At 34.5% G+C, this 13,455-nt stretch overlaps 1 protein-coding gene across 6 annotated transcripts; it reads left to right on the top strand.

Annotated features, from left to right (window-relative positions):
• The first annotated feature begins 284 nt into the window (after positions 1 to 284).
• LOC100744221 (BTB/POZ domain-containing protein KCTD9) lies at positions 285 to 3,881 on the top strand. 6 transcript variants are annotated; one of them, XM_033322947.1, is made up of 7 exons: positions 285 to 433; positions 1,909 to 2,030; positions 2,114 to 2,299; positions 2,510 to 2,589; positions 2,743 to 2,969; positions 3,068 to 3,397; positions 3,485 to 3,881. In XM_033322947.1, exons 1-7 carry the CDS (start codon positions 287 to 289, stop codon positions 3,599 to 3,601), a joined length of 1,209 nt encoding a protein of 402 aa, XP_033178838.1. In that variant the 5' UTR covers positions 285 to 286; the 3' UTR covers positions 3,602 to 3,881. The 6 variants fall into 6 exon arrangements, with proteins under 6 accessions (XP_033178838.1, XP_033178837.1, XP_033178839.1 ...); XM_033322946.1 differs by having other exon boundaries at positions 2,429 to 2,589; positions 3,485 to 3,879; XM_033322948.1 differs by lacking the exon at positions 285 to 433 and adding an exon at positions 529 to 588 and having other exon boundaries at positions 2,429 to 2,589; positions 3,485 to 3,878.
• The last annotated feature ends 9,574 nt before the right edge of the window (positions 3,882 to 13,455 follow it).

Genomic DNA, 13,455 nt, shown 5'->3' with positions numbered 1-13,455 from the left:
GCGTCCGACCGTACACACCACAGTGATATAGACGGTTCTTGACACTCGCTAGGGAAAACCGCCCGAATATTGAATCGTGAGTAGTTATGAAAAATCAACATGGTAGACAAGAAGGTTCTCATTTTGCGCACGCGTGACATGATATGAATATCTTGGAACCAGAGACACTCTACTCATTTCTGTCTGTCTTGCAAGAACGCGGGGACTTTATTGACCTTCCATGTTGATTTTTCATGACTAAAAACGACTCAATTTTTGGACGGTTTCACTAAGTTTTGGTATATGAATGCTGAGATTTGTTTATATAATTCTGATTCAGCGCCACAGACAGAAGTCTGTGTTCAGTGTTTTATGGGCATCTGAAACAATCTTAAAGTCCCCAGATTTCATCAAATCGAATATAACAGCAGAGAAGAAATTTTCTCTGATAACAGTATAATACACACTCACTTAAATTTGCATGCTTTCAGTAATAATAAATCACAGTTATTTTTATATTTAATTAAAGTTAATTATATTTAATTGAGATAATTAGATTGTTACATGATACGAAACATTATAAAGATATATTTTTTAAATTTTATCTTGGTAATTATCAAAAAAGCGGAAATAAAGTAGTTTAGATTTTCTATAATGTAATAATCAAAGCATGGTAATAATTTTTACCTAAATTACAATTTTCTTTATATGCAGTTATGAAAGCGTCAAAACTTTACACTTAAGGCCTTTTCTCAATGAGAAACTTATGATTCATGTTTAGTTGTATGGTATTAACATCTGAAAAATGTATACCTCAGATCTTACAGCCATTTTTAACATGGCAAGTTGTTCGGGGTTAAATGCAGTTTGCTTGTGATTTTATTTTATTTAGTATTGCTGGCTAATACTACTTTTTTATTACATTAAGATTTACAGTTTTCTAGTTATGAAGAGGGTAACACTTTTTGTCAATGGCACCGATGTTTTAAATGGCAAGGTGGCTGCGATTTTATTCATATGCATAATAAATTTTGATTAATTGTTTACTTTTTATTTTCAATCAATTCCTTCACATTATATTTTTTCAACTTTTGCTTTATATCGTAATTAAATTACATATTATCTTATTTTGAATAATACAAATTTATATATTATTTATATATGATATACTTATAGAGATATTAGAAAAATGTTGCTACATATATATGCTGTATGTTTATTACATAAACAGAATTTTAAGTATATACTTGGAAATTATCTTTTTTTTGGCGTGGACAGCTGTTTAGGGGATTTTTATATTTAATATTCTTATAATTTCTTTTTGTTTAAATAAAATATTTAATCTACAAAATAGATATATTTTTATTTGTATCTAAATGTGTTAGTAAATTTTGTTAATTATTGTTAATATGTTAATTAATGAATATTAAATATAAGTATGGTTTATACATATTTATATTTTTTAGTTTTTAAACTGGAGACGGTAATATTTAAATAAAATCTTTAATAGAACAATTAAAATATGAGAAAATATCCTTATAATTTCTAAAACCCATTTATTTGCATTTAATTTTTGTATTATTTGTATTATTGTTTTATTTGTATTATTTGTATTTGTATTTTTTTGTATTTAATTTTTATAAAAGATTTTTATACTTATTAAAAAATTTATATAGTTAACAATTAAAATAAGTATAAAAAGAGGATTGTAAAAATAAACAGAATTACTGTTTCATAATATTTCTATGTTATAGACGATAAATTTATACTCATGAAAGATTTAATACATTTTATGGAGAAATGTAATTTAATTTTACTTGTAGAATAGAATTGTAATAACAAAATTTTTCATTCAAAATTGATTTAGGTGGTTATTTTAATAAATTATAATAAATTTTAGATATATAATTTGATTTGTATTTGTTTTAGGTATTTATAGTGAACAGTTCATTAGATGAATTGCTAACAGCAGCTGGTTCAAAATTTAACATTACTGCTAAAAGGATATTTAATGTTCAGGGTGGAGAAATCGATGATATCAATATAGTTCGGTAAAGTAAACTATATCAAAAATCAAGTTATTTTTCTATTATGTTCATAGCACACATAATTTAGCAGAATGAATTTCTTGCAGGGATGACGATGTTTTATATGTTTCATGCGGAGAAGATTTTATTCCAAAGGATAAGCCTTGTACTCGGAGTCAGATAAATCAGAATTCAGTTAATTCAGAATGGATTACACTGAATGTCGGTGGAAAGTATTTCACAACAACCAGAGATACTTTAACAAAAAAGGAACCAACGTGTATGTTGGCCAGGTAAGCAAATATGTTTAATTGATTTATGGTCTAAGCAGAGTTGTAATTACTATATTAGAAAATGTACTGGTACTGTTTTATTGATTTTTAGTTAATATTTTTGCACATACTTATAATACAAAAACACAGAATGTTTACAGACGCTACAGACACAGAACAAAGAATCTTACCTAGTCGACAAGACAAAAATGGTGCGTTTTTAATTGATAGAAGTCCCACGTACTTTGAACCATTGTTGAATTATTTAAGACATGGACAGATAATACTTGATGCCAATGTGAATGCTGCAGGTGTGATTTTTAGAATATTTTGTAACTCATTAATTTGTTAGTTGTATGGGTTTTTGGTGTGATTATGATTTAAATAATTTTTCTATTGAATATAAGATTTTTCTTTTTTGGTTGTAATTTTATTTATATTTTTATATATTTCATTTTTTTTAGGTGTTTTGGCAGAAGCACGTTTCTATGGAATAGAAGGTGCCATTGATATATTGACTGCAATGGCAGATGAAAAAGAACTTCAGAGGAGTGGTTTGGTATCCTTTACTCGTAAAGATGTACTTAAAGCAATTATGTCAACACCTACAACTTCAGAACTTAGATTTCAAGGTGTTAATTTTGTTGGTGCTGACTTATCAAAGTTAGATCTCAGGAATATAAATTTTAAGGTAATTAGAATTACTTTGGTGTTATAATAATACATTCAGTTCATGTAAATAAATAAATAAATAAATGTAGTTATCATAACTTTGAAATAATATTTCAGTATGCAATTATGCGTGGCTGTAGTTTAGCAGGTTCGAATTTATCTGGCTGTTGTTTTGAACGAGCAGATTTGTCTTATGCAAATTTACAAGGTGCACAGTTAATTCGCGTAAGAATGTTGTGCGCGAATTTAGCCGCTGCCGATCTACATTCGTGTAATTTTGAAGACCCTTTAGGTGTACCCGCTAATATGGAAGGTGTAAATCTTAAAGGTGCCAATCTTGAAGGCAGTATCATGGCTGCTGTAAATCTTAGGGTGGCTACGTTAAAAAATGCTATTTTAAGAAACTGTATTCTTAGATCAGCTGTATTAGCTGGTGCTGATTTAGAGGTAGTATCTTATTAATAATTATTCTTCTTATAATACATATTTCTTTGTTTTTTTATGATACAAGTAAATTATTTATATTTGTTACAGTGCTGTGACTTATCGGGATCTGATTTACACGACGCGAATTTAAGAGGCGCAAATTTCAAGGATGCTGCATTCGATTTGATGTTAACGCCATTACACATGTCTCAAACGATACGATAAATATGGTTTAGGTTCTGTGATGTAAATATTATATTTATTTAATTCGTAGAATGATTTCAGTAATATCATTTTCATAGATGTGCGATGCATTTAATTACTGTTACGTAAAATTATTGTTGCATCATAAATCTACGGCCTACCACTGCAATCGACGGTTTAACGGATTCATGATTTCTATCTATCTATCTTTGAGTGAGAATATTTACCTTTTTGTAAGTTAAGGATGTTAACGTGGATGAGAATTGTAATTTCGAAAATTAATGAGGGGCATTACCGTCGATTAATTGATTAATTATGATTTGCTTATCTCCTTTTTTTTACTTTATGTATACATGGCACATATTTTTTTTAAAAATGTAATTGAAGAAAACAGGTACATATTTTGATACACTGACTTTTGATAAATCATTATATCATTTTACGTAGAACGAATTGATATTATTTATACAAAGATCGAAGCATTAATTTTGCATTCAAGGTAAATCACCACAGAAACTGTGCTAGAATTAGGGAAAGATTTTGTACACATATTTCCTTATTTGATCGTAATATACTTATTTAGAATTTTGTAATCAAAGTGAATTTTGTGACTGATGTGAATTGAATGAATGTATGATGATCATATAAATTATTTATAGTATTTTATCTAAATAAAATACAAAATATATTTATTTTTGTTCATTGTATAATAGAGTCATAAAAAATACATTTATTGTTTTTGCATTCTCAGCAAATATTATATAGTAACATATTTGTTTTACATGTTAGTATATAAATTTCAAAGAAATTGTATTTTTTTTAAACATATAAAAAGAGTAATATATATGTATATATATGTATATAAATAGCCACAAATGCACTTAATAGATTTTAATAATTTAAATGGAAGCAATGTGAGGTAGTTTTCGTTATAATTAAAAACTATAAATATGGTACTATTTTTATGTTAAATTATTAATATTGATATAAATAGTGATACAGAAATGTTTCTGCAAAACAAATGTAACAGATACACCAAATTATCATTTTAATATATAATATTCAAAATAATTATTTCTGTTGATTTTTAAAAATAAATTAATATTGATATACATATACCGATATAATAATAAGGTTTTACAGCGTATGATACAATATATTTTGTAGATATCAGATTGTGACTTCCAAATAGAAATATTTCATACTGTAGAGTTGAAGATTATAAAGTCTCTATAAGATAATAAATTAAGTTCCTTGTAAATTTCTATAAAAAAAAATAATCGTGGTAGATATGGTTATTAAAAATATGCAGATAGATCTTTAAAAAAATATTTATAATTTACATAAAAATAAGAATTATAATATATTTATTGTGTACATTTCTTCCATGGGATTGCAGGAGCTCTATTTTAGTATATGTTTGATATTTTTTGCAATGTTTTTTGTAAGAATTATTTTTTTAGAAAGATTTTTTAAGAAAATATTGTTTTCCACAACGTATTTTTATTTTTAATTGATAATAGTAGTAGCACATATCTGTATTAAGAAAAGGTTCTCTCTTCATTCTTTTATACATGTCTTTATGTAGGTGATTATCAAAACATTGTCAAGAATAATATGATTGATACTGAATTAAACTGTTTCTTCGATTTAATTAGAAATTCTACAGTTTCCTCTCATACATCACTTTTTTTTCTTTTTTTTTTTATTAATGAAAATCTTTCTCTCAAATATTTCAGTCTCTTTTTCTATTTCTTTCTTCATTTAGGGGCTTTTTATTTTTTGGGAGATTTTTATTTTCTGACATTTCTTTTTTGGTAATTATTTTGATACAGGATATGAAATGGCTAGAACATTTTAAATATTATATCAGACTATTAAAAATATTTCATGATATCTGATTCTTTTTTAGGGAATGATTTACTATGTTTAATACATAACAGCATGTCAAATTTTGAATAGGATTTAAAAAGGATGATGAAAATAAAAATAAAATAATTTTATAACATATAATAACAGGGAAGAGAAGCTGAACCTTATTTTAAATTTCTTATATTTTTCACTAAATAAAATGAAAGAATTAGGGCCAATATGCACTATCGACTAGCGGCTAGCGACCATTGGATTCATTGAAGTATATGAGCCCGTACGCTCTTGATCGTGGCAAGCAGCGAGTTTCCAGCGATCACGGAAACATGATCGACATACTGGTGCCTCGTTAGACATGGATTGCCTTTAACACGTTGACTGCCACGACACCCGTATTCGGGTATTTGACTATTTGCGAAGAATCGTCGTAGGTATTTGAAAAGATATTCCATAATAATAAAACTGTTGAATTGTTATAAAAGTAATACGAAGATGGTTTATTCAAAAAATTATTTAGAATGTAAAACTTTAAAGCATTCTATACATAGCTGAGGTTGGTCGGGACAATTTGGACAATAAGTTGTTGTTTTTTTCAAATTCTTTTGTGCCTTTGTTCGGTCCATTCGACGTCATCTATTTGCATAACATAGTTTGCATGTGCGTCTAATGCTTCTTCCGGAATCATTTTTCCGAACGGCGATATTATGCTGACTCCGTCGAAGACAAGGATTTTTTGTATTTTCAGACAACCTTAATAATTTTGCAACTAATAATTGTTTATTTTCTTTATGTTCTTCCTCGTTTTGTAAACCGTCAAAGCGTTTACAACAGAAATTCTCAGAAGGAGTTGAATGCCAAATTTTCTGTACCATTTGATTCCTTTTCTAATTGTAGTGGAATAAGAAATCATTTGGTTAGAATAAGCTATACCACTTTCCTTCGTTATATTCAACAACAGCTAGTGGTTCTAATGTTGCGAACAAAAGAAACGAGAGGTCGTTCTTGAGACCACCACTTGAGCGATTCGCATTACTAAAATATCGATGGGAGCACCCAGCAGAGAACGCTTGGTACTGCTGTACGCGTGGCATGACGGAAATTTCTTTGAAAACATGCGTGGCAGTTAACGTGTTAAAAACTGTGTAAATTTCATTCATATGAGGTTCTTGCACGAACGTACCCAAGGATGTACCCGATATTTCCCTTTCCCCCTTTTTTTAAAATTAACTTTATAATTATAACAGTTTCTTCGGCATCTATTCTGTTCGAGCATTTCTACAATGCCGACAACCTTTGAGTTTTCGAATTGACGAGCTTGGTCGTCGAGTCCATTCGCATAGTTCTTGTCGGGCTCGTCGGGCGACCAAGTGCGTAATGGCCCTTATTCATTTGATTGAAGTTTCCTTGCGTATTTCTGCACCTCACAACGAAAATAATAATTGGTTAAAGTAGAGATAGATTAACGTCAAAACAATTAGGCCCGTCAAGATAACGATCCAGTACACATGTTAGTGTTTGACCCATAATTAAATTGAAGTCCGTATTTGGTACGTTATAAAATTAAAAATGAGTCGATGTTATTACTAAGGAAGCGAGAAAATAATTTGTTAATAATAGTAAGAAATAAGAGAAACAGAATTACCTGGCAAGGACAGACAGACATCGTGGATTATAGAATTTGTTAAAACATTGAATCCTCATGCTGGGGTTCTGCCTCATCAATGCCTAATTCAATGAATCCTGTATTTCAAAATCCCAACCGAACCAAAAACTTTACCCACGAATATGCGGAGATCATTAATAACTGCATTTTTCCCCCAAAAGACCAAACGATAGTTTTGAAGTTAGTAGAAGGATTGTACATTAAAGATTATGTGAATGCTATTGGTAAAATAGTGGCACCTCGTTCCATAAGATTCGCTTCACATACACGAGTGTGCATTTATCTCGATTCAAAAGAAAAAGAATCAGTCGGATTATTTAATAGACAAGTACAAAAACGTTTTCATCAATAATATAAATGTGAAAGTAAGGCCACTGATCTATCCGTTTCAACGAATTATTCTGTTTAATATTATTTTGCATGAAACTTTAGGAAAAAAAATAATCACGTTTGAACTACCTCCAAGATGTCCCTTTTAAGGGTTAGCCTTCAAGAATTACGTTTTTCCCATATACTAAGCTTCAGGAGGCCCGGAAGATACATCTAAAATTTCAGAACCCTTTTATTGTTACACATGGAAAGACTCAGTATAAAGTATTCATAACTACGGTTAAGCCTAATTGTTTTTGCTGTAATGAAGAAAGCCATATTACCAAACATTATTCAAAAAGAGAACATGAGTACATCTATTTATTTCTCACTACGGAAAATAAGAAAGTAAGTGAATCGATCATATCGGCACAGAAATTTAAAGAACCTCTTGCTACTTCGGTAACAGAGAAATCGATTTTACGACATATCTCAAACAATAGAGCGCACTCTACGTCTACAGAAAGCACCAATATTACAATTATCCGATATTGTTATAATTATACAATATTACAGACATTGACAACACAACTACGCCAACACGCCATTATCCATAGTACATAATACTATACCAGTTAAATCACGAAACAATACTGCTAAGTAAAAAATTAAAGTCGGAAAGTTAGACCAAATCAACGAAACGCTTGAACTTGTTAAAATCCTTGTCAACGCCAACCAACACAGAATGCCAGAATTGCGACTAAGATCTCTTGAAAATGCTTTTGTCGTTAATTGACGTAGGTTTGAGGTTGATGATTAATCGATTCACACAGATTCGATTTTTCTCTCTATATTTCTCCGCTTCGTACAACACGTCTTAACACACAGGATACACTTAGTCAATTAATACGTGGTCGACTTCTAAGACAAAAGAGCGTCGTTAGAAGTCGTACCAACTTAGCTTGTAGTAACTAGCGATCATACCAAGCTAACTTTTCTCAACACTCCCCTTTGATCATAGTTTCTACAAGCCCCATAGCTTTGGTAAAATACTGAGTTTTAACTCTATTTAAGCCTTTGGTAAGAATGTCAGTGACATTCTCAGGACTAGGTATATATGTATAATCTAATATTCCCTTCGACACGCAGTTCTTAATATAAAAATAACGTACTTGGACATGCTTAGAACTCTCAGCAACTACCTCATCCTTGGACCATGAAATAGCTCCAATATTGTCACAGAAAATTTTGCATGGACGGGGACAATATGACAATTGACCCAACTCTCTTAATAGTAAGGATATCCACACAGTCTCCCTTACTGCCTCCTGCATTGCTACAAATTCTGCTTCACAAGTCGACTGAGATATGATAGGCTGCTTCTTCGATAACCAAGATACTGCACCACCAGTAAATATGAAAATATATCCACTTCTAGATTTTCTACCTACTGAACACCCTGCAAAATCTGAATCGCATTCCTTCAAAGGTTGCCCTGTCTTTTGGTATACCAGCTTTAAAGGTCGTTGGTCTTTAGCAGGTACCTAAAAATACGCTTCACTGCCTTCCAGTCAGGCACAGTAGGATTTGCACACTTTTGACTTAGTTTACCTATTGTACATGCGACATCAGGACGGCTTACAGTAGCGGCGTACATTATATGCCCAACAGTTTGTTCATACAACTTTTTGTCAAAAGGTTCATCGCACTCAACATTAAAACCAGCTTCACACTCCTTAGCTAGTGGTGTTGACACTCCAGTCTCATGAGTAATATCAAACAAATTCAGCATTTGGCCTATCTGCACGGATTGGTCAAACACAATAGTAGTACTGTTTGGCTTACTCAAATGGACGGAAAGAAGTTGAGTATCAGTATCCAGCATCATAACGTTTAGTTTTTCCTTAATACTAATTTTGAACATAGTAATTATAGTCTTTGTTCCAAACGCAAGAATGTCGTCCACATACATCGCGACAATTAGATCTGTAGCGGCACTCGACAGTAAATTTTCCAACGGTTTCTGTCCCGTGGCTTGCTACACAAAGACCCAACTCTTCGGACAAGATGATTGCTAGATGTCGATACATCCTCAAAGAATATTTTCAGCTAGCCTAAGGATCCGCTATAAATCTCAGGATTTATTTAGCTAAGGTCTTCCAAAGTAAATAATCTTTGTCTCAACAGTCTCTAAGTCTATCACCTACTACGGGAAGACACGAGAAATTTGCTTTTTCTCACGTACGATGCTTTCCGCTAGCAACTTTCTCTCAAGGGCAGTTAGCATCCTTTTCCAACGACCAATACAAAATTCGCCAATTAACAACGACGTTCATTTCCCTCACTTTCCGAACTGAGGCTTTCCTCAACGAATCTGATGATCTCGCATCCTTAGACACACCCCATCATAGTTTTTTTTCGCAGCATTATCGTGACGGAATGTCAGTCGCTACACAGTTTCTACTCAGTCGTTACACAACGGTCGTTGCAGTAGCAACGGTCCAATCATTGATCTAAGTTTTCGGCATTTCGAGCAATCACCCTCCGAAAGAGTATCGCGTATCAAAACACATATCGACTCGAGTCCAAACTTGTAATCGCGAATCGCGAACCGATAACATTAATCGCGAGTTCTACGCATCAGTGTACACATACAATATAAGGTTAATAAATATTTATTGTTAAACCTATTCGAGTGTTCCTTCAGTACCTATCACGACCTAATCACCTCAGATCCTTGAATACATTCACATACACACATAGGTCACTCAGACATGGTTTTAGATTCATACCCTTCAGAATACTGTTAATATGTTTGAACCACATTCTTCCAGCTTGCTTCAGCCCGTACAAGCTCTTCTTGAGTTTACACATATATTGAGCCCTGTCCTTTCCTGGAATTTCAAAGAGTTCAGGCTGCTCCATGTGTATGTCCTCATCCAAAGGACTGTTGTATGCGCACTCTACATCAATGTGTTCATAGCTTTACTCATTCCCAGCACACAGAGCAAATAAAATTTTCAGGCTCCTACGTTTCACTGAAACTCTTCTGAAAGTCTCCGAATAGTTTACCCCAGGTCTTTGCCAGAACCCCCGAGTTACAAGCCTAGCCTTATACCTATCAGAATCCCTTTTGACGGCAAGGACCTATTTAAAGTCAATGACATTTGCACCCAATGGTCTTAACATTACGTCCCACACATCTTTATTCACAAGATTGTCCAGCTCTTTTAATATTGCCTCTGTCTCCTCAGAACTTCGTACACATTAACAGACACACACAAACCATTGTAACATGAGCACAACTATTACAACTCTTTGGTTTATGTAGTCTTGCTGACCTCCTAGACACAATAGGTACACTTACAACCTCTTCCTGAATCTCCTGATTATTTTCACTAATTAAATTATCCATGAAAAAATCACCTTCTCTCTCATCATTTTTACCATCACTTTGGACCTCAATATCAACTGGCTCCATTCCCTTTTCAGGTTCAAAATCCTCAACATCCCATATCCAATCAGAAAATTTCTTCTTGATGTTACTCGTGTCCACACCAACACCTTTAGAGGGAAACATATTTTCCTTGAACCGAACATGACAAGAGATTATTATTATATTAGTCTTTGGTAAATAGATCCTGTAACCCTTGACTTGTCGGTCGTAACCTATAAAAATCCCCTCATCTGCCCTACTATTAAGCTTCTTTCCACTTGGGCTTATTAGGTACCAAACTTTACATCCAAATACTCTCAGTCTATCAATCTCCCCTTGGATGTCGCATCCCTCACCTTTCCATAACTCCAATGGAATTTTATCTCCAATAGCAGCGGATGGGCACAAATTCCTTATGTGGCATGCAGTACTGATGACTTCCCCCCACAGATTCCTTATGTGGCATGCAGTACTGATGGCCCCCCCCCCCACAGCTAGTCAAGGAGTCCTGACTGGATGAGCAAACGCCTAGACATCTCAATCAGGATCCTATTAGTTCGTTCTAAAACGCTATTTTTCTCAGGATTCCTAGGTACGGCCTTCCTGTGTAAAATACCCTTCTCCTTCAGATAATTCTCAAAATTGGTCCCAATGTACTCACTACCATTGTCAGTTTGGAAGGTACTTATCTTGGACTGGTGCAGGGCTTTCACTTCCATCTGATATTCCTTGAAGCATTTAAATACTTCACTGTTTCTACTAATGATTCTAATATGCATGAAACGAGAAAAATCATCAATGAAAGTTACAAAGTAATTTCCTCCACCTAACGATTTACACTGAACTCTACCACTAACATCACTGTGGACGATTTCCAAGAGACAGTGACACATATGATGAGCTGTCTTTGGAAATGGCACCTTTGTCATTTTACCCTTCACACAGACTCTACACAGTTTATCACATTTCTTCGAATCTTCTTTCACGTTTAGTACAGGGATTTTGCTAATTACATTTCCATGCAGATGACCCAATCACTCATGCCACGGCACAACACTCCTAAACGCTTTTGCCTCAATGACTTCAATCTTTTAGTCACTGTTGTCAAACCCACTACGATCATTGTTCACAGAAACATTAGCAACATGTCTTTCATCAAGGACAGTCTCCAAATAGTCTACATCACTCTCTATTTTTGAGGTGAACACAACATCGCCATCATCATGTATTCCAACAGCCTCGTCCTTTCGACACACGGTGGTAACACCCTTCTTTGCTAACTGTCTGATCGAGATCAGATTTACATACATCTGAGGTACCCACAGAGCATCTGACAAAGAAAAGGTCCAATCCCCGCAGGATTCAGCCACTTTCACAAAGATTGTTCCCTCCCCTTCACTTCCAGACGCCCTTTACCAATCCTGATATATCCAATCGTAGATACGAAATCCACAAAGCGATACCTGTCCGGCGTCATATGGTTTGAAACACACGAGTCAAGATAACTAATCCTCTCTTTTTTCAAACAGCTGATGGAGGATAAGGCTAATGCTGAGATGAGCCCTTTGAATTTTGGTTTGTCTTCTGCTCCTCTCTCCTTCTTGTTGTCTTCTTGTCTCTTCTTCTCCTTCTCCTTGGGTTTCTCTTCTCTATCTCTTTTCTCCCCCAGATACTGACACGAAATGTGACCCCATTTTTACATTTGTAACACCTTTGATTACTTGTGTTTCTGCTCTTTGGCTTCGCACCATCTTTGTTTTGGTACTGCCTGGATTTCCACTGCCTTGCTCGGATGACTTCGCAGTAGCATCGATTCTTCTTTCTTCAAGTAGAAAGTTGGCCTTCACCGTCCTCGAGGTCAGATCCTTATCAATTTTTGTTATTCTGACATAGGTGAATAATCTTTTTTTTTTTGTACGTGGAGAAATCCTCAGGACACTCCTCTGCTGCAGTAATCGCGTGACAGCAGAGTAGTGTCGGACTCTTACCGACTAAAACTCCACGATGACCATCCTACGCGTGTGACAGGTGTGCTCCAGGAACCTCTTATGAATTAACTTCTGTTGCACCCCCTTCTTGCGTTCTCTTGTTCGAGCCAATCATAGTACCTCCTGCCTATTGAATTGGCGTTAGGGGGGTCATTGCCCCTAGCGCTGTCGCTCCTTCTAGGCCTGGTCCGTTGGGATGGCGGTAGAGCGGCTCTAGGTCGTCTCTCTGCCATCTTTCTCCATCGTTTTATCCTGCAAGGGTGAGAGTTTTTCTTTCCCTCCTTTTCCGCTCGCTCCTTCGCGAGCATATCTCGCTCGCAGAAGAGGCGGACGGCCTCGTATTCCTGTGGTCCTCTCAACATCGCCTCTACAATCGCTGGCATGTCGCAGAGTGTAGCGGGGCAACTCCCACGCCGGACAGAGCTCCAGGGTGTGCTGCGCCGTGTCCCTGCCCTCTCCGCAGTGGTGGCAGATGTCTGTCGTTTCTCGTCCGATTCTCTTCAGGAACTCGTCGAACACGCCGTGTCCGGTGAGCACCTGGGTCATTCTGAATGTGAGCGGGAGGCCGTGGCGGCTTCTCCATGCCCCCCAGTTTGGGAGGACCGCCTCC

Source organism: Bombus impatiens, unplaced genomic scaffold, assembly GCF_000188095.3.
Source record: "Bombus impatiens unplaced genomic scaffold, BIMP_2.2 scf_0735, whole genome shotgun sequence".
In the NCBI taxonomy this organism is placed as follows: domain Eukaryota; kingdom Metazoa; phylum Arthropoda; class Insecta; order Hymenoptera; family Apidae; genus Bombus; species Bombus impatiens.
The sequence above is the reverse complement of the archived record's forward strand: the minus strand, read 5'-3'. Positions and strand labels throughout refer to the sequence as shown.